Source organism: Meriones unguiculatus, chromosome X (assembly GCF_030254825.1).
Source record: "Meriones unguiculatus strain TT.TT164.6M chromosome X, Bangor_MerUng_6.1, whole genome shotgun sequence".
Classification (NCBI taxonomy): domain Eukaryota; kingdom Metazoa; phylum Chordata; class Mammalia; order Rodentia; family Muridae; genus Meriones; species Meriones unguiculatus.
Genome location: NC_083369.1, coordinates 62,812,029 through 62,839,864, shown reverse-complemented (window position 1 = coordinate 62,839,864; position 27,836 = coordinate 62,812,029). Strand labels below are relative to the sequence as shown.

Sequence of the window (27,836 nt, the reverse complement as noted above, 5' to 3'; positions counted from 1 at the left end):
GCTTATATGTATCTGTTAATATTTTTGATACTTAAGTGGGAAGAGATTTCTGATCTCTTTTTTCAATGAAAAATTGCAAACATGTAGAAAACTAAAAAAGATTTCTCACAAACACTCATTACATCACAATCAGTATTGTACCATATACCTATAACATCTGTATATATTGGTATACCTTATAAAATATCTTTCTATACACATATCAATCCATTTAACTTATTTTTTATTTTTGTTTTAATTTTATATTAGTTTATTTACTTTACATCCAGAGGGTACCCTCTCTCTCCCCTCTTCTCAGCCCCTCCCCTACTTTCACTCCTTCCCCTTTCTCTTCTCCATTCTCCCCCAGAAAATGGAGCCCTCCCAATCAACCTTTCCCAGATCTTCAAGTCACATCAGGACTTCGAATATCTTCATCCCCTTAGGCCTGCAAGGCACCCCTGCTATGAGAAAGTGACCGAAAAGCAGGCAATAGAGTCCATGTTAGAAACAGGCCCCATGTCCACTCTCTAGGCACTCCATTTGAAGACCAAGTACCCTGTCAGCTACATGTGTGCAGGGGGGCCTAGGTCCAGATCATGCATGCGCCTCCATTTTACTTACAAATGTTTCAAAAGTTGTTAATGTACTACCCAATACATCAGCATACATATTGTTGGCTGTAGTTAAATATTTATTTTGATTCTACATAAAATTTGCATGTTATTAAATATACACACCTGAAGTGTTCATCTGCCCGTTTCTAGACAATATGTTTCTGAATAGTTATATACTAGTAAGAATGTGCATTAGTTGTTCAGGCATGACTTTTGTTATTTGCTAGTTTCCATAGTCTATATATTCTCACTATGGAAAGTTGCAGTTACCAATCTATTCTCACTCATCATGGAATTAAACATGGGTGTCCACAATCCTTAGACCATCTCCTCCACATCAGTGCACGTTCATAACTTAACACTTATCAAATTTTATAAATTACCATCATTCCAGAAAGTCTCATCATACTTCTTTCCAGTAACCCCATCCTATTCACCCAGAGGCAAATTACACATTGATTTTTTTCCCCAGTATATATTAGTTTTGCCTATTATAGAGCTTTTTATAACAATATAGTAACTATTCTTTGTGAAAATTTACTTAATTCAACATAAAGTTTTTGAGGTATACTGTTGTGTATACCTGTCACTCAATAGCTATGTCTTTCTCTAACACAATTTATAGATGAAGTTTCTATAATCATTGTATGGGATTCTTTTGTTTTGTTTTTATTTTATTATTATTTTTTTTATCAGTTACATTTTATTAACTCTGTATCCCAGCCGTGTTCCGATCCCTCATTACCTCCCAGTCCCTCCCTCCCTCCCTCATCTCCACCTTGCCCCTTTCCAAGTCCACTGATAGGGGGGACCTCCTCCCCATTCATCTGATCCTGTTTTATCAGGTATCTTCAGGACTGGCTGCAAAGCCCTCCTCTGTGGCCTAACAGGACTGCTCCTCCCTTCAGGGGTGGGGAGACCAAAGAGCCAGTCATTGAGTTCCTGTTAGAAATAGTCCCTGTTCCCCTCACTTTGGGAAACCAATTGGTTACTGAGCTACCACAGGCTACATCTGAGTGGAGGTTCTAGGTTATATCCATACATGGTCCTTGGTTGAATGTCAGTCTCAGAAAAGACCCTGTGCCCAGATATATTTGGTCCTTGTGGAGCTCCTATCCTTTCTGTATGGGATTCTTAATGCTGCTAATAACCTCAAATAAATCATCTTTTGTATGACAAAATTGTTTCCTTCACAGTTTTGGTGACAAATCAACATGTTGATGGGTCATCTTTCTGTAGGCTTTAATAACATATCCATCCTTACCTTTTCTAGTCTCTGTGACTTCCTGGCGCTCCTTCATGTTCTGTGACTTGTGGAGACACATCAACTCAATCTAAATCAGGTGTGGATGAGATTCAGGATATAGTACATCCTGGAACAAAATTTCTTCCTTCATACCCAGAGACTAGTATAACTGGAAAATAAGTCATACTCTTCTAATATGTGATGGTAGGACAGGGATACGAGACAACCATATTCTGAAAGAGCAAGAAAGAAGGAATAAAGGGGTTACTAATCTAGTCAACCACCCAGCAGGGCAAGTTTTATTCCTTAGCCACATTCCGAGCTCCTTTGACCTCTGTAGCTGGTTCTTTGCTCCTCCTTTATTCCCTTTGTCCCATGTCTGTCTCCCACCAGACCACCACTGGTTCCGCTGGTGCAGAATTATCTGATACCATGTCAGTTTTGAGGAAGTCAAGAGGTTCATGCTGTTAGACCTGACGCTCTCTGCAGATCCTGCTTAGATAATCCTGTCTCTATCTCTGGCTCCTGCTGTTGCTTGAGTCTATGAGTCACACTCCCCATATCGTCAGTAAAAGTTTGTCTGGCTATAGCCATGGCCCTTTTTGCAGAGCACAGTATCTGGATAGGTAAATAGGCTTAGGATTTTCAAGATTATCAAGTGGTGGTTTCTTTCTCCTTAATACTTCCAGTTTCATTTTATATCTGTAGTGTTCTGATTTTATTATGAATATCAAGAAGAAACAACTCTTACCTTTGACACTTTGGAAGTCTCAGCTACATATCTAAATTGTTCACCTAAAAGGTAGGTTTTTTTTTCTAAGTAGCCTGGAAGCACTTCAGCCAAATTTCTGCCTCTGCATAATAAAAAACGCCTTTCCTCCAGTGTCAAATAATGTTTGCTATTTTCCTAAGGATTCTCCAGAAATTATATTAGTATTTATACCTGTAGCCACATGGTATTCATGATGAGTATGTATACATGTGCTTGTCTATATGCATAGAGGGTTGCATGAGCTTTCCCTATTGTTCCTTTTTTCCCCCCCTAAGCTTTTAACAGAACTGTCTTTAAGACCTGTCTTTTCGCCAGTGGATTCCTGAAGGAAATTTGGGCTTCTATTATGAAAAACATAAAAATTCTTCCAACATCATTCCATTTCCTGTCCAAAATAATTATTAGCTTCCTGGGTTATCAAAACAAAACAACAGGAATATAGTATCTCGTGGGTATGGAAGGACAAAGGCAAGATGTTGGCTAGGTAGCTTCCCTCTTAAGGCTATGTGGGAGAATCCTTTGGATGCCTCTTTCCTAACTCCTGACCAGCCTTGGCTCATAGCATTCCCATCACTGCTTCTGTTATCACATAACATTTTTTCCTTCTGTGAACATGGCACTGTGCCTTCATTTGCCTCCTTATAAGAACACCAGTCTTTGGACTTAGGCCCTCCCCTAATCTATTATGATTTCATCTTGATTAAATTATATCTGCAAAGACCTCATTCTTATTTGAAGTTAAATTCTAAGGCTTTGGAATATTCTTTAACCCAGTATGTTTACTACTGCCTCTTCTTCGTCTCTCATTCATATTTGTACAAACTGTATTTTTCAAGTAATAAGACTGATCATTCTGAAGACTACTTCCGATACTGACTCAAGGGGATCAATAAATAGAGCAGTGGAAAACTGTAAATGCCCTTGTATACCCCTTATAAACCACAACCCCCTTCCTTTCAGGTACTGTACTGACTCATAATGATACTTTTCTTTATATTTGTTTTACTGTCTGTATGTCCATGAATAGACAATACTTACTTTTCCTGTGTTTAAATACTCTGTCAGTCCACTAAACTGTACATTTACTGGGTCTTCCTTTTCTATTTTATATTATTATTTGTGAGATTCAGCCACATTACAGTTTGGAGCTACAGAAAATTTATTTTCACTGAAGTGTAGTATTCCTTTATATGAACAGTTAAGTTTTATTTCTGTTCTGCTATAACTGGACATTTGGGGTGTTCTCATTTGGATGGAGCGTCAGTATCAGTCCTGCTACGTGATGCTTCATGTACAGGAATCCTGGAACATATATACATGATTTTCTCAGGGTTTAGACCTGGGAATGGAATTGAGAAGTGATGAGTCCACATATTTTCCACTTTAATAAATATTAATTAATATCTGAAGGCATTTCCCCCAAGTTGACATCTCAACGGTCAAGGAGGAATGTTTGGGTTGCACCTTAAACTCATCCACAGTCTTGTCAGATTTCAATCTAATAGATGTTTACTAATGTTTCCTTGACTGTATTCCCTGTATTAAGAATTAACATTAGTGTTATACTTTACACTTTAACCCTTCCTTATTCAAGTATTATTTTCTTTAACCCTATTGCTTTGAAATTTTTCCCCCATGGAGAAAAATTAAAAGAATACTTACCAAATATATGAAGTAACCATCCTTTAAATGTGTCTGAGTGGTTCACTTGTTTGTATGCATGTGTACATGCCTGGTGCCCATGGAGACCAAAAGATATCCATTATCCTGGAACTGTAGTTATTGGCAGTTGTGAGCTACCACATGCATGCTGCGAAACAAATATGAGTCTTCTGTGAAAGAAATAGCCATCCTTTCAGACTGTAGGGTTTATTCTTAAATATTTCATTATGTCTCTCCTAAAGGCATTTTTCTATACAACAATAATAATATCCTTGAGAAATTGTTACTGTCATAATTTTATCAAATATACATTTTGTAATCAGATTTATCATTTTATCCAGCTTATAATCATGATCACACATTGCATTTAATTTGCTTTAGAATATCTCTTATGGTGTGTATGTGCATCCATGTGTGTATACATATGTGTGAGTGGTGTTATAAAGACAGTTGTATTTCCAGACATTTATTCTTTTCTGGGGTTTAAATCTATATTGTTTGCTTCATTGTGGGTTTAATTTCATTTTCTAGATAATTTCTAGAAAATTTAATTTTCTACTGATGAGGGACACCTTCTCACACCTGCATTGACCATTTGAGCAGCCTCCTTTGTGAATGGGCCTTAAAATGTTTGCCTGTGTAATAAATGTAAAAATGATTATTTACTTCTAAATACTCTTCCTTCCATCTGTTTGTGTGTGTTTCAGGGAGAGTCTTGGTTCAGAAGTTATTTTAAGCCTGTATCAAAACTGTAGCTCAGCTCCAGAGTTCCTTGAAGCTGGTAGATCTCAGTGGTCTCCAGTTATCTAAGTGTCACTATAGGAAGAAGGAAGAAAAGAATGTTTAGGCATTTATATGTACTGAATATTTTATCTCTACCTCTCTAGTCATAGTGTATACTTTCCTGTAAATTTGTACAAATTCTTATCATTATGGCTATGAATTAATTTGTTAGTTATATGTATTTAAAGTATACAGTCTCATTCTATCTAATCATTTCCTTGCCTGTATGATACCTCTTGATAAAAAAAATTCTTCATCTTTATGGAATAAAGTGTTTTAATATTTTCTTCATGCTTAAGGCTTTTTGTGTTTCAGTTAATCAATCCTCCCTAGTGTGAGTATAGGGAGCTATTGTTCTTCGTTCTGAAGGTTTTCTTTGTCCTTCACATTTAAGTCCTTAATCTACTTGGAACTGATTTATGTGTACATTATAAAGTAGAGTTCCAGTTTATGATTTTCTCCTCAGATAGATAAAGTCTAACCAACACCCAAATCTATACATCTCAGTGAAAGTCTATACAGTAACAGTAGGCACTCTGAAGCTGTGGGTATTCACATGGATTTTATACTTTCACTATCAATTATATTTTATGTGTTTACCCAGCACCAAAAATACTCTTTAGTGAAATGTTTATTTGTATCTTTTGTCCATTTTTAAGTTTGTGGAATATTGGTATTTTTAGCATTGTATACTGAGTATTGGTGTTTTTAACATTGTATACTATGATTTCTTTGTATATTCTTAAGTCAAGTTGCTTATAAGGCATAATGCTTTCTTCTGGTCTGTAGTTTATCACTTATAGTCTTAATGTATCTTGAAGCACAACTGTTATATATTAATGATGTTCAATTTAGGAATTAATTCTGTTATGATTTAAGCTTGTGGTATCTTTTTTTAAATTTTTTATTTAACTTTTATTAATTACACTTTATTCCTTTTGTATCCCCCCATAAGCCCCTCCCTCCTCCCCTCCCGGTCCCACCCTCCTCCCCTTTCTGCATGCATGCCTCTCCCCAAGTCCACTGATAGGGGAGGTCCTCCTCTCCTTCTTTCTGATTTTTTTTTTTTTTTGTTCTTCTCAATGCAGTTTATTCAGGAACCTTGAACAATCTTCTGACCCTGGGGAAAGCCAGCCCACAGCTTAAATAGCCTCTGGGTAGTCAACCCCAGCGTGCCTCGTGGGCAATGCAGATAGGTCCACATACATGGAAGCAAGCCAGATCCTCAGCCTTAGCCAAATATGGAGTTGTTTGTGACAGAGAGCACTCACCATCGGGAAGGTGGAAGGCGGAAACCAGCTCCATCTTTAAGGCGCGGCATTACGCAGCTCTCTATAGTTCCCCCTTTTTGTTTTAGACGCATCAGGCAAGAGTAGAGGTCTGATCTCTGAAATTGCGAGTTTGTACCAATGTTCATTTAGGTGAAGCTTGTGGTATCTTAACTTAGAAATCTTTCCTGAAATCAAAGTAAAAAATAGTCTTCTATGTCTTTTTCTAGAATACCTGCTGTCTTAGATCTTATATTTAGATCTATTTATTATGCATGGAAATTTGTGTTTGTATGATCTAAGTCCTTAATTTCATGTGACTATTTCCAATTAATTCACTCTGTATCATGCAAAGACTAATTTTCCCATTGAATTTCCATGTACAATTTTGTTCCTTTGATCCATGTATCTGCGTTGATGCTTCATATCCATAGTGGACCTTTATAGTGAGTTTGATAATCGAGAGTAACTCCTCCAACTTTATGTTTTTATCCTAGGTCTTTGTTATCCATGTAAATTTTATCAGTACTGTGTTGATTTTCTATAAAAAGTCTGAAACTTAATGAAGATTAGATTAAGTCTGTCATTTAATTTAGAAAATAATGTCATTTTTAGAGACAGTTTCTTCTACTCCATGAACACAGTGTCTTTTTCTTCATATTATATGTAATTTATTGCAGTATTTTATATATTATAGTGTAACAAACATTTACTTCTTGTATTAAATTTATTTCTAAGCATTTCGTTTATTTTGACACTCTTTTTCACTCTTTTTATTTTTTATATTAATTAGTTTATTTGCTTTGTATCCCAGCTTTCATGCCTTCCCTCATTCCCTCCCAATCCCATCCTCGCTCCCTCTTCTCCTCCTAAGCCCCTCTGCAAGTCCACTGATAGGGAAGGTCCTCCTCTACTTCAATCTGACCCTAGCTTATCAGGTCTCATCAGGACTGGCTGCAATGTCATCCTCTGTGGTCTGGCAAGGCTGTTCCCCTGTCAGGGGGAGGTGATCAAAGAGCCAGCCATAGAGTTCATGTCAGACACTGTCCCTGTTCCCCTTACTAGGAAACTCACTTGGATACTGAGTTGCCATGTGCTACATCTAAATAGGGGTTCTAGGTAATATCCATGAATGGTCCTTGGTTGGAGTATCAGTCAGAAAAGACCTCTGTGCCCAGATATTTTCATGCTGTTGCTCTCCTTGTAGAGCTCCTGACCTCTCCAGGTCTTACTAACTCCCCCTTCTTTCATAAGATTCCGTCTACTCTGCCCAAAGTTTGGTTGAGTCTCAGCATCTGCTTTGATATCCTACTGGGTAGAGTCTTTCAGAGGCCCTTTGTGGTAGACTCCTGTCCTGTTTCCTGTTTTCTCCTTCTTCGAATGTCCATCCTTTTTTTCTTTTTGAGAGAGGATTTATCATCCTACCCAAGGTCCTCCTCCTTGCTTGGTTTCTTTAGGTATACAGATTTGTGTAGGTTTATCCTATATTATATGTCTAGTATCCACTTATAAATGAGTATATATCGTGTCTATCTTTCTGCTTCTGGGTTACCTCACTCAGGATGATCTTTTCTAGATCCCACCATTTGCCTGCAAATTTCATGGTTTTCTTCTTTTTAATTGGTGAGTAGTATTCCATTGTATAAATATACCACAATTTCTGTATCAGTTCCTCCATTGATGGATATCTGAGTTGTTTAGGCTCTGGCTGTTAGGAATAAAGCTGCTGCAAACATGGTTGAACAAATGTCCTTATTGTTTACTTGAACATATTTTGGATATGTGCCTAGGAGTGGTATAGCTGGATCTTGAAGAGGCACTATTCCTAATTGTCTGAGAAAGCACCAGATTGATTTCCAAAGTGGTTGTACCAGTTTACATTCCCACCAGCAGTGGAGGAGGGTTCCCTTTTCTTCACATCCTCTCCAGCATGTATGGGTCATTTGAGTTTTTGATCTTAGTCAGTCTGATGGGTGTACAGTGAAATCTCAGGGTCATTTTAACACTCTTATAAATAGAATTATTCTGTTTTATATTCTAGATTCTTGTCTGCAAGTATATAGAAATAAGCTGAATTTTGTATTGATCTTATATTAGTCTAAAATGATCTAATTAAATGTTTTACCAATTATTTTATTAGTTCTAATGGTTTTATTATAGATAGCTTAGATTTTTCTACACAGGAAAAATACATGGTTCCTCTAAATACAGTTTTATTTTCTAGTCTGGAAACTTGATTTTGCCTTCTATTCTCTAGAACCTTCAGTCCATTGTTGAATGGAAATATTGTGAGCTAGTATTTTATTCCTAATCTTCTCTCTCTCTCTCTCTCTCTTTCTCTTTTTTTGTTTTTTCTTTTATTGTTTTTTTTTTTTCACCTTTTTGAGACAGGGTTTCTTTGTGTAATAACCCTAGCTGACCTTGAACTCTCTGTAGACCAGGCTGGCCTCACAAATATCCATGTACAGACTTGCCGAGTGCTGGGGATTTAAAACATGTGTCATCCATACCTGGCCCAGTCTTCTTTTATTTTCATTCGTTCGTTCATTTGTTTGTTTGAGGAAGGATTTCTCTGTGTAGCCTTGGCTGTCGCTTTGTAGACTAGCCTGTTCTTGAACTCGCAGAAATCCACCTGCCTTTGCCTCCCTGAATCCTGGGATTCAAGGTGTGCACGACCATGACCTGCTGCCCAGTCTTTTAATGTAATATTTTTATTAATTCTTTGAGACTTTTATATACCGTTAATCTATATTTTCATCATATCCACCTTTTACTCCTGTTCATGTCTACCAGATCTACCCTTACTTTTCCACCTGATCCTAATTTCCCTTAAGGAAAACTGACTTTTCTTCCCACAAAAGCTATCAGATGTCAATAGCTCCTGAGGAGCAGGGCCGAATACACTACTATACTTCATGCTAGAATGTTGACTGACTTGATCCTGTGCAGGTCTTATGCAGGTAGCCATAGCTGTTGTGAGTTCATAAGTACAGCAGTCCTGTCATGTCCATAAGCCAGTTGGTTTAGTAAAAGGTTTATTTTATTTTTATTTGTGTATGTATGTTTGTGTGTGTGTTCATGTTTGTCAGCATGCCTATGAAAGCATCCCCTTGAGATGGACTTATAGGTGGCTTTGAGCTACGTGGCATAAGTGCTAGGATCCAAACTCAACTTCTCTGGAAGAGCAGCAAGTACCCTTTTCAGGGGGAGACAACTGTTTTTAACCATTAATCTCTAGGTTTTCTTTGCCAGCTCCGAGCACTTTATTACTTTCTTGTGGTTATCATAATTACTTGCCATACATCTGGTAATATAAGGCAGCATAGATCTCTTCTAGCATAGTTCTAGAGGTCGGAAAGCCTAAGAGCAACTTGTTAAAATGTGTCTTGAGATTAGGTGAGTTTTGTTCAACTTCTAGAAGCCACTAACATTCTTTGACTCATGGCCCCTTTCTCACATTATTCCAACTGTTCCATATGTCATCACATTTAATATTTTTACGTCTAGGTTCATTAGAGGAATTGGTCTGTTGTTTTATTTTGCTATCCTTGTTTTCTTTTGGTGACTATGTTACTAAGAGAATTAGTTGAAACAGATTTCTTCTTCCTCTACTTTCTAAGTTTTTGTGCAGGATTGATACTGAGTCTTTAAATATTTCATATAATTTAGCAATGAATCCAAATGAACCTGGTTGTTTCTTTTTGATAGCTAGCTTATTACTAATTACTAACTTACTTATTACTTATTGCTTATTACTAATTACTAACAACCTCTTGTTATAGGCTTGCTAAGTCATTCCCGTTTTGGAATCTGTATTGATAATTTAGATAGATAGATAGATAGATAGATAGATAGATAGATAGATAGATAGATAGATGAATTTGTCAATTCATATAAATTTTCTGCCTCATTGACTTAGAGTTCTTCACAGTGTTTCTGTGTAGTTGCTTTCATTTCCACGAGGGGTGATGCTTCCTCTTTAGTTCATAATTTCAATCATTTTTTTCTTCTCTATTTTTTTGGTGTGCTACTAAATGATTTGTCATTTAGTTAAATTTTCCAAAGAAACAGCAGACAGACCTGGAGTTGGGACTCTTAGAATCGACTTCATGTGGTATATTCTGTGCCTAGCACTAAGTAAGCTGCACAGGAAAGTCCTATCTAAAGGAATGGCTTCTTGCACCATCTTATTCTGCCCAAGATTGGAGAGATGTTGGCATAAGTAGACTGTTGGCCATCTAAACTCATGCTAAGCTACTCACAACTGAGTCTCACAGCTGCAGGGGCCCACCCTGCCTCAGGTACTTCAGTGTTTATGTGTTGGTGATATGGCAAAATACAAGTCTGCCACAACTGATGTGCATGTACCTATACAATTGTAGAGCTCCCATCTGTGAGCTACCATGAGTTACCAGCATAGTAATAGCTATGCCCAAGGTTTGGGTATAGTTAGTAGAAATAGTATCTTGGCCACTAAATCTGATTCTAAGGTGAGTCACAGTGGAACCTCAAAGTTGCCAGGGCTCGTCCAGTTCAGAAAGTCGGGTGAGAGGACTCCAGTTCCACACTCAGGCTAGAACTGAGAGAGTGGAAACTTGGGTCTCCCTCATAGCTACCCAGGTCTACACCTGATTTGGGAATGCATCTAGAGAGTAAGTCTGAGCTCTGGACTCTGCTTGGAGCCTTTAGTTTCTACCCAATGCAATCTTTCACTATGTTGGCCTTGACAGGAAACTCTGAGACAAAAGCTCTGTGTAGTTTTTATGTGGACAGGTAGAGTCCAGTTGTATACTGTGCCTCCTGAGGTTGGAGGAAGGGTTTTAGGAATAGTCTCTACCTCAGAACTTAATGTAGTTCTCATGACAAAATCCACAAATACTGGCCTACAGGTACTAGGCACTAGGTATCACTGTGGCAGGCCTGGTCTTAATTCTCTCCCCAGGCTGATCTGCTTGGAGTCAGGGAAGGATTATCTTCTTGCCTTTTTCACTGCATGCTTTATTCATAGCTATTCATTATGATGTATTTATAAGGAAAAAATCATTAACTTTTGGTTTATTTTGGGGAGGTTGTTTTGTTTTGTTGAGACAGGGTCTCATTCTGCAGCCTTGGCTGGTCTGAAACTCACTATATAAATCAGGCTGGTCTCAAACTCAGGGTTCTGTGTCCTTCTGTTTCGTGAGTGCTGGTATTAAAGATTTGTGCCACCCCACCTGGTTCCTCCCATCTTTAAGTTCCTAGGGTCTTTACTTATTGATATCACCTGAAAACCTAGAACAGCGCTTGCCTCATAGTGGTCATTAAATAAGTATTTTTGAGTATATATTTTAGAATGCTCATAAAATTCCAGTAGTTATGCAGCCTCATTAACAATGTACTGGCATGATTTTATATATTTTCGAACGTAAGTTTTTTTCCTATGGAACTCACTCCTCATCTGAGTTACATTTCACCAAATACAACTAATGTGATCAACATTAGATTTAACATATCTATTGATTATGTATCATTCCTCTTTTATGGAAGATTCATCAATCTTTAGCTCATTTTCCTCTTGGTTACCCAACTCTGTTTATTGTAGATATATGGAATTTCATATATTCAGTATTCACGCTCTTTAATAATTATCTGTATAGTAAATATGTATTTTTTTATTTGTTTTAGGGTTTTTAAAAGACAGGGTTTCTCTGTGTAGCTTTGGCTGTGCTAGGTACTTTTTGTAAGCCTGCCTCTGCTTCCGCAAGTGATGGGATTGCAGGTGTGTGCCACCACACCCGGCTATATCATAACCCAGGGTTTTTCTATCAATTTACAACTCTCTTACTTTTATTTATCGGATGCCTTGTGCCATGGCATATAGTAGAAGTCAGAGGACAACTTTTGGAAATTAGTTCTCTTCTTCCACATGTGGACCTCAGGGATTGAATTCAGGTTAGCAAGTTTTGTGGCAAGTACCTTTACCCACTGAGACATTTTGTAGCACATTTTCAGACACTTTTCAGGATCAGAATTTTTTATTTTAATACAGCTGTATTGAGCAGTTATTTCCTTAAAGAGCACCCTTTGTCCCCTTTAAAAATACAGTATTTTTAGTTTTTGAAATTAAAATATGATTATATATTTCCCCCTTCCCTTTCCTCTTTCCAGCCCCTCCCATGATTTTCCCCTTGCTCTCGATTCATGGCTCTTTTTTCTTGAATTCAGTTTTTTTTGTTTTTGTTTTTTTTTATCTTAAGAGATAAATAGTCTGACACATTGCTGGTAGAAATACAGAATAATACAACTCCTACAGGGTGAAATTAACATATAAAAAGTATATGGACATATATTTTTTGTCTCAGCAATTTCACTTCGTAGAGTTTATTTGAAAGAAATGCTTGAAAAAAAAAACCAAATTGTGTGTGTGTGTGTGTGTGTGTGTACACATACACACAAGGCTTATTTTCAGGGCATAGTTCAAAACAGCGTAAGACTGGACTATAAGACAAATATTTCAGTATTTGTTAGTAGGAAAGTATTTGAATAACTATTGTACATATAAACAAGTAAAGTATTGTGTAACTGTAAAAGGCAAAATAATATTTTTAACATTAATATGGAATTATTGATGGAATGTATTGTTAAAATAAAACATGCAAGTTTTGGTCAAGTATTTATATAAGAAAAGGATATAACTAATGAATTTCAGTTTCAAATATAAAAGGAAATACTGGAACCATAAGTCAAACTTAATAATAAGAAATAGTACTTATGGGGAAGGAAGGGAATGAAATGAAAGGATCAGAGATGGAATGCTTCTTCTGTAAAGGTACTGTATAACCCTTTTCACTTTAGAGACAATCATGTTTTGCATGATGACAAATGTAGTAAAACTTGAATAAAAAGGGAAAGGGGAGGCTGGAGGATACTCTTCACAGATGAGTGCTTGCTTAGCATGCACTAAGCCCTGGATTCACTGCACAGGATCATAAACACATAAAACTGAAGAAAGAGTAAGTCTGTAAAATTCAAAAACAACCTGAAGCAAATGAAACAAATGATATCCATGGTTGGTAGCAAAACTGTACAGAGAAAATTATTACTTTAGTGACTTTAAAGTAATGCATGCCTATTACTAATATAAAAGTATATTCAATCATTTTATTGTTATTTTGTTAGCATTTTATTTTGTTTTGGTTTGTATATTTATTGTTGTTATTAGTATTGCTTGTGAAAATTTTCAATTATGTGAGTAGTTAGAGAAAGACAATAAACAACTTTGATAATATTATTAGGAGCCAAGGAACTGGAAATAGAGCCAATTGATAGAGTACTTGCCTAAAAGGAAAACAGCCCTGCATTTGATCCCCAGGACTGCCAAAAACAACCCTCCAAACAAAATAAAATTAAAGCGATGCAAGTCTAAAATCAGAATTTAAGAACAAATCTTGTCATGTTAAATTTGAATTGGAAATGCTGTTATAAATCTAGCATCTATTTTCTCCTATAAGCTATACCTGCTTTGTCTACTGCAAAGTCTTAGAAACAACAACAGTCACTCTGAACAACAGTAGTATCCAAGTACTTTTCTTTAAAAGGAACCAGAGATCCTTGGAAAAATAGTCCAGGTTCAAGTTAGAAAATGTGCAAGATAAGCTTGGGACTCCTGTGGGTCCTAAGTGGGACCGTTTGTCCACTACTACAAATAGTGAACATATCTAATTAAAACACGTGCGTTATATAAAAATATGTGATTTTACAGTTACACTGACATTAACCACTGGTCACCATAGATATTTCTTAAAGTAGTAGTTTCCTTACTCTCAAAAGTAATAAAGAACAGATAGAATCAAGCATTTGAAATGTACTAAAATCGACCCAAATTGATTTAAAAAAAAATAAAGAAATACAGGTGACCAAGGTGACTAGATTTAACTCTGAAGAAATGAAAGAAATTAGGAAAAAGTTATCATCATAAAATACTTCATTAAATCTTTTTGTTCATAGAACAGACTGGTTCTATAGTTTCAAAGGATAGAGGAGAAAAGTTGATGAAGGGATGGGACAGAAAAAATAATTTAAAATCCATAACACCCCAAAACTGATTTAGATCTTGATTAAATAACCAAGTGTTAAAAAAAATCACTGAAATAAGATAATTCAAATATAACCCTGGGGTTAAATGATGTGTAGGAATCATGAATATGAAAATGCCATCCTGGTTCTGTTCTTCAAATATCCTTGTGAGTTACAGGTATATATACTTGCATAAGCTTAAGGTTTCTGGGTACTTTACTTATTTTGCCATGTATTGGCCTTGCTAGAGATGCACAGTTCCAAGATACATGCACATGTGCACTCATGGGTACACACGTGCACATGCATGCATGTACACGCACACACATACATACAGATGTATTGCTACATGTTATAAAGACCTTTCCTAAAAGAGTTTCTGTATCTGAGATCCAGAATTTCATTTTTATTAATTTTTAAAAGGTTGTACTGGGGAGGCTTTGTAGAACTTCCATATCTCTTTGTCTTGATCTAGATGAACCCCCAAAGAAGAACAAAGGTGATCCCATGAACAACCTGGAAGGTTTTTACCACGAGGCTATAATGAAAAAACGTCTTGAAGAGTTCCAACTTATGAGAGGTGAACCCTTTGCTTCCCACTCACTGGTCTCAGCTACATCAGTGGGTGATAGTGGCACAGCTGAGAGCCCATCACTACTCCAGGACAAGGGGAAACAGGCAGCACAGGGTAAAGGCCCCAGTCTCCATGTGGCAAAAGTTATTGATTTTCCACCTGAGCAATGTTGGACTGGGCCTAAGAAGCTGACGCAACCAGTAGAATTTATCCCAGAAGATGAGATCCAGAGAAATCGTTTGTCAGAGGAAGAGATCCGAAACATTCCTGTGTTTTCTTCATATAATCCAGGGGAACCAAACAAGGTATAGGCCAAATCAAGAAAACAACATGGGTTGTTTTCACTTTTATTTACCTCTACCTAACGTAGCATTTTAAAATTACCTTTGATTATGCCAAAAATGTGACATAGTTATACTGATTCTGTTTTTCCTTGACCTTAACCATAATTTTCTGCATACTATTTAAGTAGCCTATTTTCTACCATGTTCTGTGTGCCTTTCTTAGGTTCTAAAGTCTCCTCAAAATTTTTTAAATATCATAATGAGATTTACCTACTAGAAGCTCTGGGATACAGGAAAAAGTAACCCACCAATTTCCTAGTGATTGACCCACTGGTTGTGGGTAGTGTCAACAGCATAAATCCTTACAGCATTAATTTTTTTTTTCTAATTTAAGGGTACAGAATTAAAATAATGAAACATTCCCTGAATTAAAAAAAATGTATGGAGGGATACAGAAGTACTTTGAGTGACTTTCTGAAGTACTTCCAGTTCCTAGGGTAGGCAGCTCGACTCTCATGTACTTTTTGTCATGAGCTCTTACTTCATATCCCACAAATACATTATGGAATTATCTGCATACTTAGAAAGCCATGTTTACAAAGATTTAATAATCTTTCATATTTGCTTCATTTTAAAAATTACTAAAACATATGGATAATGCTTTCACATTTTCATCTGTCCCATTCTTCCATCTTCCCAGATTTAACCACTATTTTGAATTTGTTAGTTCTGTTCCTCTGGGCATTTTTATGTATTTACTGCCTTAAACTGTCTACAACTGTCCCTAAGTAATGAGAAGTAAATTTATTTTCTTTTACATTATGGTTGTATAAGAAAAAATATGCTTTCAGTAGAACCTGTACTCTAGATTTTGAATTTTTATTTTTGTCAAGCTAGTAATATGCATTGTGATGCTGTGGTACTTTATTGAGATTCTGAGCAGCACAGTGACCTACCATTCACAGTCAGCTACATATCATGAGGGAAACAGCTGACACTCAGGAGTACAAGGTGGCTAAGTCGCAGTGTTCCATAGATTACGTACATTAACTGCATTTCCAATTTACGATATTTTCATGTTACAAAGGATTTATCAAGAGCCCTGTCTTTACCCAAGTTGTATCTTAGCTATTTATAAATATGTATAGATATTCATACAATTTTATACATTTTTAAAACTACATAGATAATGCCATACCCTACATATATTTTCTGTTACTATTTTGACTCAGTATACCCAGTACTTGGAAATTTTATTTCTAAGAATATAATGAACTATTTACTATCCCATTTTAAAAATATGCTATAATTAATTTGTCCATTTTGTTGATGATTTGTTTCCCCCTCTTATTTTACTAATACAGATAAAGCTGTAACAACATTATCGTTCATATTTTTTTTTCAGTACTATAGATTGAACCTAAAACCTTGTGAATGCTAGGCAAACCCACTACCATTGAGCTATAGCCATAGACTTCTTTTTCACGTTTTATGTTGTGACAGGATTTCACTAACTGTGGGCTAATATTGAATTCACTTTGTAGCCCAAGTAAGCATGAATTTGTGATCTTCCTGCGTAGGCCTCCTAAATAATGGGGATTCTAGGCTTAAATTACCAGGCTTGGCTTATGCACATCTCTTACTGTCCATGTACAAGCATTCTTCCTAGACAATATTTTTCAAACTTAACTTAAAATTCATAGTTCACACCAGTGGTGTTTTATTTTTAAGAATATAAATAGAAGAATAGAACAGAATAACAAATCAAAAGTATATCCCATATAATTGTATTCCACAAAATTGATCACCGTTTCTTAAAACTTTATATTTTGTGCATGCATATATGTGAGAGAATATGATAAAGAAGTAGTTTATGTGGCCTACAGTGTTTAATGCAATTCTTCCTGTAGATCTCAGGCAAAACGTTGGAAAATATATCACTCTCTTATAATGTCTCTTACGTTTTAGCAGAAATGAAAACCACCTGAAGGAGTTATTAAAACACCACTAGATATTTGGCTTAGTGGATCTGGAAAAATGGTATGAAAATTTACCCTCCAACATGTTCCCAGGAAATGCTGAAACTATTGGTCTAAGAGGTGGAATTTACAGAATTGCTATTATAGGTTGTATACCTAGGAATGAAATTAGTGTGATACAGGATATTTGTTTTTTTAATTAATTAATTTTTTATTTATTATACTTTATTCACTTTATATCCCAGCTGTAGTTCCCTCCCTCATCCCCTCCCAATCCTATCCTCCCTACCTCATCTCCCATGCCCCTCCCCCAGTCCACTGATAGGGGAGGTCCTCCTTCCCTTCCTTCTGATCCTAGCCTATCAGATCTCATCAGTACTAGCTACATTGTCTTCCTCTGTGGCCTGGTAAGGCTGATATCCCCTCAGAGGGAAGTGATCAAAGAACCAACCACTGAGTTCATGTCAGAGACAGCCCCTGTTCCCATTACTAGGGAAACCCACTTGGATACAGAGCTGCCATGGACTACATCTGTGCAGGGGTTCTAGGTTATCTCCATGCATGGTCCTTGGTTGGAGAATCAGTCTCAGAAAAGACCCCTGGGCCCAGGATTTTTGGTTCTGTTGCTATCCTCATGGAGCTCCTGTTCTCTCCAGGTCTTTCATCTCTCCCTTTCATAAGATTCCCTACACTCTGCCCAAAGTTTGGCTATGAGTCTCAGCATCTGCTTCATTCACCTGCTGGGTAGAGTCTTTCAGAAGCCCATGTGGTTGGCTCCTGTACTGTTCCATTTTCTCCCTTTTCCGATTATCCAGTTTGCCTTTCTGAGTGAGGTTTGAGCATCTTACCCAGGGTGGTCCTCCTTGTTGCTTAGCTTCTTTTTTTTTTGTTGTTGTTACTTTTTTTTAATAATTGCTTTTAATCCATTGATAGGTTTACATTTAAAGCAACTACTATGAAGTGTTTTAAGTTTTCCTTTTTTATTAAATTTTTATTTTTTTGTATTAATTACAGTTTATTTACTTTGTATCCCAGCTGTAGCCCCCTCCCTCATTCCCTCCCAATCCCATCTTCCCTCCCTTATCCTCTCCCTGCCCCTCTCTTAAGTACACTGATAGGGGAGGTGCTCTTCCTCTTCCATCTGACCCTAGCTTATCAGGTCTCACCAGGACTGGCTGCAATGTCCTCCTCTGTGGCCTAGCTAGGCTGCTCCTCCCACGGGGGGTGGGGAGGTCAAAGAGCTAGCTGTAGAGTTCATGCCAGATACTGTCCCTGTTCCCCTTACTAGGGAAGCCACTTGGATACTGAGCTGCCATGGACTACGGCTACGTCTGAGCAGGGGTTCTAGGTTATATCCATGTGTGGTCCCTGGTTGGAGAATCAGTCTCAGACAAGCCTCTGTGCCCAGATACATTTGGTCCTTGTGGAGCTCCTGTTCTCTCCAGGTCTTACTAACTCTCCCTTCTTTTATATAATTCCTTGCACTCTGCTGACGGTTTGGTTATAAGTCTCAGCATCTGCTCTGATACACTGCTAGTTAGAGTCTTTCAGAGGCCCTCTGTGGTAGGCTCCTGTCCTGCTTCTTATGCTTAGCTTCTTTAGGTGTATATTTTAGTATGTTTATGATAGAGGATATTTGTATTTTCCTTCTCCTCCTTCTTTTCCTCTTCCTTTTCCTCCTTCTCCTTCTCATCTTCTTCTTCTTCCTCATCTTCCTCTTCCTCCTCTACTTTTACTTGTTTGAGACAGGGCTTTTCTGTGTCACTCTGGCTACTTGCTCCTGGAACATGCTATATAAAGCAGGCTAGGCTCAAGCTCAACAGATACGCCTGCCTCTATCTCCAAAGTACTGAGATTAAAAGTAAGTAAGTAAGTAAGTAAGTAAAAATGGTGCCACCACACAGCTAACAAGCAGTATTTCAGAGATTTGCCTCATCTTTGCCAAGAGTTTATATTAGACCTTTAAATTTAACTAATAATTTGGACAGGTAATTGCATATTCCTCATGTAATGATATACGTGTATTTATACATTTATTAACTATTCTACTACTCTCTGTGAGGTAATTTTCTGTTTCATTGTCCATCATTTGATATTTTTGCCTTCAGTATTTATTTATAAGGTTTATTTTTCATTTTTTAAAGATTTATGTTTATTTTTTATAAGTGTGTGTGTGTGTGTCACATTTGTGAGAACAAGAATAAAGAAGAGAGGTATTTGGACTACTGATTTCTGATTATTTTCTGAAAATAATTACATTATTCTAGCCATACATCCAGGAATCTCAGAGAACATGAAGCAACATGAATACTAAAAACTACACGTAACCATAAAATATTCAAACTATAGAAAGACAAGACAAAAAAAGGGAATACTTTGTATAGGATGAAAATACATCAGTTATCACAAGGCAAAAAAAAGCAAGAAGAGTATGGAATGAAATATTTATGTTTAGAAAAAAAAAACCTTCCATCTACCTAGAAGTCTATCCAGAAAACTTATCTTTTCAAAACAGTTACAGTAAAATAAGTTTCTCAAACAAGAATGTAGAGAATCTGTCATAATAAAGTCATTCTCCAAAGTTGAACAAAATTAGGAACTTTAATAATTCAGATCTATGTAAATGAAGAACTTTGAGGAAAGAATACACAATGATAAAATTATTTTCTAATTCTGTTAAACAGAAGCAGAAAGAACACATTTTGTGAGATGAGATTTAGCTTATTACACAAACCAGTTAAAAGCATTACAATAAAAGAAAATTACAACCTATTTTGTGCATAAAAGCAAAAATCCTAAATCAAAACATTTTGAGTGCCATAATGAAATCCATTATTACATATAATTAGTATATGCTAATGAAAGCATTAGTATATTTTTCTTGGGTGTTTTCGTAAAAAACAAAATATGAGAAAATTAAATTTAGTAATTTGTGGAAATAATTACCTATCATTATCAACAGATATTCAAAGCTGGTTCAACATTTGGAAATCAATGTAGCCTACCATAGCAATAGATTAAATAAGAAAAGTCATGCGTTCATTTCATGTGATGTAGAAAAAGCATTTGAAAAATGCCTTAACTTTTATTCATGTTTTAAAACTCAGTGAGCTATGAAAAGAGAACATCCTTAAGATAGTGAAGAACAGCTACAACACTGTACATCATACCTGGTAGTAAGGAAGGAGATACTTTCCCTCCAGAACAAAATAGGATTTTTTTTTTCACCTTTATCCAATCCTTTTTGACAGTACACTGAAAGTGTTGGCCAGTGTATTAAGCCAAGGAAAGGAAATTGAGAGTTCATGGATTAGGAAGAGAAAAATTATACTCTTCAGTAATTTTTATCAAAAATCCCAAATAATTGACAAGAAATAAAGTGAGTTATTAAGTAAGTACAGTTTGGATCATACAAGCCATATATATAAAAGTCAGTTTTTTATCTATATATAGGAAATAAAGACTTCAAATTATTAGTTTAAAAATGTTTAGTATCACAAAAGGAAGAAACGATTATATATAAATTATTTATATATAATATAAATAAACTGTAAATAATTATAAATAAACTGTAAATAATTATATATATAAACTATATTAAAAACTGTATATAATTTTACAAAACATGGGATTTGTATGCAGGAATGCTGAAACTAATGAAAAATGAAAGATACTAAATGCAGAAATACTTTGGATTAATAGATTGAAACCTGAATATAGTTAAAACATGTTTTTTTCCAAATTGGTCTGTAGAGTCCATACAATCCACCACTCAAAAAATCTGGCAAGTTATTTGTGGATATTAACAAACAGTGTAAGTTTATATGGAAAGAGAAAAGTTCTGGAATGTCCCACACGACACTGAAGAACAACTGTTACTATCTACTATCAAGAATACCTATAATCTAATATAGTGTGGTACTGGTGGAGAAAAAGAAAAATGGCCCAATGGAACAGAACAGAAACTTCGGAATTAGGTTCACACAGATATACTCAGTTGAACTTTGACACAGATAATTCAATGCAGAAATGATAGTCTTTTCTCTAATGGCATGAGAATAACTGGATAGCCACATTCAAAACTAGACACAAACCTTTCCTCCATCATAAAAACTTTTTGAAAATGTGTCATAGATCCATGGATAAAACACTCCAAAACATTTAGAAGAAAATGGGAAGGGGGTCTAAGTGGCTTTGTCTTTGATGATTATTTTTCACCCAAAGCACACTTTATATTAAAAAATTGATAAAGTATACTTTATTTAAATTACAAAAACTTTTTCTTTGAAAGACGTTAAAATATACAAAAGACATAGCATAGATTAGAAAAATAGTTCAAAACACATGCATATCTAACAAAAATCTAGAATATACAAAGAACTCCTAAAACTTGACAATAATTAAACAGCTCAATTTTAAAAATGTTTGAAGGGTAAGACTAGCTGGTTTATCAGCAAAGATTATAATGTAACAAGCCTATGGAAAAAAAAATCGTACCGTTACTTGTTAAAAGAAATTGCAAAATGAAACAGTGAGATACTATTAAGCACCCACTGAAATGACTAAAATCCATGATAAAACTGACAATACCAAATGCTGGCAAGGATGCAGAGCAACAAAAACACTTAATAATTGAAAGTGGGGGTATAAAATGCCATTACTTGTGTGGAAGCCAGTTTGAAAGTATATTTTAAAAGTAAAATATTGTTTTTTTCTGGAATCTAGAAATTTACTCTATTATTTATTCAACTGTTCGAAAAATCTCTGTGTGTGTGTGTGTGTATGCATTGTCAAACATTAGAGCCAATCAAAATGTCCTACATAAAGATCATTTTGGCAGATTGATGTAATGAAATATAATTTAGCAACAAAAGGACTGATCTATCAAACCATATAAAGACATGCACAAACTTTAAGTGCATATTAGTAAATAAAAGATGCTACTATGAAAATAAAGCATTGTATTATTTCATCCTGCAATATTATGGAAAATTCAGAATGGCAGGCATCAAAATGGTAGTTGATTACCAAAAGTTTTGGAGAAAGGAGAGAATAAGTGAAAGGTATAGGGCCTTTTTAAGAGATTAAAATTATTCTGCATTATACTGAAATGCTGAAAGCAACCTCTACATTTTGACAACATATATAAAGCTACATAGTATAAAGAGATTCTTAATGTATACAGATATTTAAAAATCATTTAAGAGCCTATAGACTTTCAGGAAAGAATAAAGATTATGAAAAGTCTTTCTGTACTACAATTATATAAGACAGTCTCACTAAAGGGAGAGGTGCTGAGCTAAGTTATGGCTTTGGAAATGTGTAATCTGCAAGACCAACAATAAATGGAAACTGCACATAAACACCACACCCTGGTTGCTAAGGTTGTGTCTCCAGGTTAGCAGTACTGATACTGCTGTACATGCATTATTAAATAAATGATAGGCAGATAGTAGAAGCTAAGGTTCTCGTTGGAATTTATATATAAGTAAATGGAGGGGGAGAGTTAAAAATGATCCATGTGGTACAAGCTTAAATTTGGATGCATCACTGTAGATTCATATTTAACTTAATGTAGACACAATTATTTTACATGTAGAAGAATTTATGTGTGTTTAAACACAGGTTAGTATGAACATGTCTTTCTTCTTTGAGTTGAGCAAGCCCCAATGAAACAAACTTGCCCTTGCTCAGGATGGATTATTTCTAATACCATTCTCTACTAAGTGTAATGAGATTTTTGGAGAAATAAATGGCTGCTCCTATTACTCAGGCAGGAAATATACAAGGTTATTAGCCTTGTACATCTTTCTGTAGCCAAAGTAAAATAACAACATAAAACACTGGGACTGAAGGAAAACTCCAATAATCAAAGCTACAAATATTTCTGCAACACACTAAACAAATTAACTGTGAGCAGTGATTCAAAATCCCTGTCTGTATACAGGTGCTAATAATTAAAGAATTGAGGAAGTAAACAAAGAAGAGAAGAATATTAGGAACATAATTTCCCAATGCTTAGTTTTGAGTGGGCTGTGTTGACTTGTTTTCCAAAATTACCATATGGAAAGGAAGACAAGCAAGTAATGGAGAAATTTGACCAACACCACCTCAGCCAGGTGATGAAAGCCAATAATATCACCTGTCATAAATCAGTGCTGTCAGTATGTCCGTTTGATACAATATGATCAAAACTGAATTCTTCTGGTATAGCTTTCTTACTTATAGCTCATTAGTACAGTCTAATGTTAAGAAAAACAACAGAAACATTCTAGTATTGGAGTATCATATAAGAAAAAAATCTGACTAGGATTCCTAAGATTTTCAAGATCATAAAAAAAAATGAGGACAATCTAAAAAATTGCCAAAAGGAACTTAAAGTTACATGACAACTAAAATAAATACAGTATCCTAGATAATGTCTTAAACAGAAAAATGACATGTAGTGACTAAGGAAATCAAAATAAACAAGGGACTCGGGACTCCTGTTAGTCATAATATAACAACAGTAGTTTCATTACAATAAATGTAACATAATAATATATTGAGTCAGAAACTGGATGTGGAGCATACACTCCATTTTATGTTAATCTAAAATTGTTCTAAAACTAAAGTCAAATCTACGAGGCTTTTTGTAAGGGCTAGAAATTAATGCAGAGAACATAAAACTGTATATAAACATCAAAGTGTGCAATCAAAACTACATATTACACAGTGATAGCAGGAGATTCTGTTACTCTGTTTCATGAGCATGCTTACCTTGTTTTAGGGTCTCCCAATAGCTTCTTGTTGTGTATGTTGTATATACACGTACATATATCTGTACATATAGGTATGTGTTTATATTTTTGTAGCAGAGAACATGGAACTAAAAAAGATCTCAGAGAACTTCTTGTCCAGAAGCCCTTTGTATTTTTAAGAGAATTTTTTTTTTTTATTATGGGCCTGGGGAGATGGCTCAGCAATTAGAACATTGGCTGTTCTTTCAGAGAACCTAGATTTGATTCCCAGCATCCACAGGCTGAACAATCTGTAACTCCAGCTCCAAGAGATCTTATGTCCTCTTCTGGTCTCTGCAGGCAGTGTATGCATATGGTGCATAGACTTACCTGCAAACAAAACACTCAAACCTGTAAAATAATATTTTTAAATACTATAAAACTAAAATTATATTTATCAAAAGGAACAGTCAATATGGGTCATTTTTAGTTACTGAAAAACTTGTAATCTGTTCTTACACATCTCTTTTTAAGCCTGTTAAATGTAATTTTTTTAATATTTTTTATGTATTTGAGCATGCTTTTCCATCTCCCATCCAACTCCACTGTTGCTTTCTTTTTAGAAAACAAACAGAAGATCCAGGATAAGATGATCAGTCTTCACTTAGAAAGACAAATGGGATGGGCATTAGATGTAGGAGAATAAAAGTAACAGGACTACCATAAAGAGCCTCTGAAAGACTCTACGTAGCAGTGTATCAAAGTAGATGCTGAGACTCATAACCAAACCTTCGGCAGAGTGCAAGGAATCCTATGAAAGAAAGGGGAGTTAGGAGCTCCACAAGGACCGAATATATCTGGGCACAGGGGTCTTATATGACACTGTTTCTCCAGCCAAGGACCATGTATGGATATAACCTAGAACCTCTGCTTGGATGTAGCCCGTGGTAGCTCAGTAACCACGTGGGTTTCCCTAGTAAGGGGAACAGGGACTATTTCTGACATGAACTCAATGGCAGGGTCTTTGACGTCCCCACCCCCGAAGGGAGGAGCAGCCCTGCTAGGCCACAGAGGAGGACTTTGCAGCCAGTCCTGAAGATACCTGATTAAACAGGGTCAGATGAGAAGGGAGGAGGTCCCCCCCATCAGTGGACTTGGAAAGGGGCAGGGAACAGATGAGGGAGGGAGGGTAGGATTGGGGGGGAGTGAGGGAGCGGGATACAGCTGGGATACTGAGTTAATAAAATGTAACTAATAATAAAAAGTAAATAAAAAATAAAAGAAAACAAACAGGCAAATAAGCAAACTAGAGTAGAAAACCTGGAAAGAAAAGACATAAGCATGTATGCACACACACACACATACACACACACCACATGTAAAACAAACCCATAAAATACAAGATCAGAAACTATAATATGTAAGCAAAAGACTGCCAAGATTATTTTGTAAATGCCCAAACAAAGAACTATGAGACAAAAATTTACAAAAGTACCATTGAGATTATTTTGTGTGGGCCATCTACTGCTCATTAAGTCTCAATAATTCTTGTGTGTTAGAGCTAAAGAGTCTACTACTTAGAAATTTTAATGATTAATGTTTTTCAGTGACTATATCCGTCATTTCCTAGCTGTTGTCTTTTCTGTTCTACTGTGAACTCTTTTCTAACTTAAAAAATTACTCTTTAGCTTTAGCTAAAAATATTTTAAATGATTATTTTTTCATCTTCCAATCTTTTTTGTATTATGTTTAAAGATTACATTGGATCTACATTCCTAAGAAAAATTTAGGTATCCAAAACACTATTGTTGGCTTTAGCATGGTGTTTCTTGTACAAGCAGGCTTGTAGGGCTTCTCATCTTCTATGACAGAAGCAATGCTCTCATTTCCAGTTTCCAGCCTCAATAACTTATCACCATTATACTTGTATCTTCAATGAGTTGAACTACTTAAATACTTTGTCTGATTAAAATGATGTAATATTTGTCCTTCTGTCATTTAACATGTACTAAATGTCTGTGTCATAGCATATAATAGTGTTAATGAAAAAGAACTTTTACCTCAAAAAAGAGTAAGCCATGGTTTATTCTTGAATGGCAGAGAAACACTTAAAGAAATGCTCAAGGTCCTTAGTCATCCAAGAAATGCAAATCAGACTGACCCCAGGATTCCACCTCACAGCTAGCAGAATGGCTAAGATCAAAAACTTAAGGGATGATGCATGCTGGAGAAGGTGTGGAGAAAGGGAAACCCTCCTCCATTGCTGCTGGGAATGTAAACTTGTACAACCACTTTGGAAATCAGTCTGGCTCTTTCTCAGATAATTAAGACTAGTGCTATCTCAAGATCCAGCTATACCACTCCTAGCACATATCCAAAATATGCTCAAATACACAATAAGGACATTTGCTCAGCCATGTTCATAGCAGCTCTATTTGTAATAGCCAGAAGCTGGAAACAACCCAGATGTCCCTCGGTTAAGAAATGGATACAGAAATTGTGGTACATTTACACAATGGAATACTACTCAGCTATTAAAAAACAAGAAAATCGTGAAATTTGCAGGCAAATGGTGGGAACTAGAAAAGATCATCCTGAGTGAGGTATCCCAGAAGCAGAAAGACACATATGGTATATACTCACTTATAAGTGGATATTAGCCATATAATATATGATAAACATACTAAAATCTTTAGTCCTAAATAAGCTAAACAACAAGGAGGACCCTAGGGAGGAGGCTGAAACCTCACCCAGAAGAGCAAGCAAGATAGACATCAGAAGAAGACAAGGAACAGGACAGGAACCTTCCACAGAGTCTGAAAGACTCTATCCAGCAGGGTATCGAAGGAGATACTGAGACTCATAACCAAACTTTGGGCAGAGTGCCAGAAACCTTATGGAAGAAGAGGGATATAGAAAGACCTAGGGTGGCAGGAACTCCACAAGGAGAACAACAGAGACAAAATACCAGGGCCCAGGGTCTCCTGCAGAAACTGATATTTCAACCAGGAACCAGGCATGGAGAGGACCTAGACTCCCTGCTCAGTTTCCAAGTTGGTTCCCTGGTAAGAGGAACAGGGGCTGTCTGTGACATGAACTCAGTTGCCAGCTCTTTGATCACCTCCCCCTAGGGGGGTGTATGCCAGGCCTCAGAGGAAGATGGTGCAACCAACCCTGATGAGACCTGATAGGCTAGGTACTGATAGAAGGGGAGGAGGACCTCCCCTATCAGTGGACTAGGGGCATAAGGTGAGAAAAGAGGGAGGGAGGATAGGATTGGGAGGAAATTGAGGGGACCACAGCTGGGATACAAAGTGAAGAGAGAGAGAGAAGAGAAAAGAGAAGAGAAGAGAGAAGAGAAAGGAAGGAAGAAAAGAAAGAAAAAGAAAGCAAGATTAAATAATATTCTAGTCTATGTATGTACTACCTTTTCTTTATCTGTTGCTGGACATTTCCTTTCTCATTTATTCTATGTATTTTCTTTGTAGTTACTATAAATAAAATGATGCTTTAAGCTGACAATATATAAGTTAAATAACATAAGATTATTTTGATCTTTTAAAATTTCAATAACATCTTCTTACTAATTGATAGAATATTTTCCTGAGTGTATTAGTCACAAGTTTTTGTTTTTGTTTTTGTTTTTGTTTTTTTTCTTTTTTAGTTGTTTTTTTCTTGATCTCTGTTTTCTCTCATTTGCTTTTTTGCCCCTGTTTTTTGGATTTCACATTAAAAGCCTTTCTCAATTCCCTAAAATCCCTGTTGTTATTTCTCAGTAAGGAATGCAAGTTGTTTATCAGCCCTGAGATCATGGCAATTGTGTACTTTGAATTTAAGGTGATGTTTTATAATCTCAACACTCAGGAGGCTGAAGCAAGAGAATTGTGAGTTCTAGGCC

The 27,836-nt window shown here is 36.0% G+C and overlaps 1 protein-coding gene across 2 annotated transcripts in view; it reads left to right on the top strand.

Annotated features, from left to right (window-relative positions):
• The window catches only part of Rbm41 (RNA binding motif protein 41), a 60,374-nt gene that overhangs the window by 23,107 nt on the left and 9,431 nt on the right, over positions 1-27,836 (top strand). For both annotated transcript variants that reach the window (XM_060375600.1, XM_060375599.1), the window contains exon 5: positions 14,858-15,261. In XM_060375600.1, the coding sequence (XP_060231583.1) occupies positions 14,858-15,261 (404 nt within the window). The remainder of the gene's footprint in view (positions 1-14,857; positions 15,262-27,836) is intronic.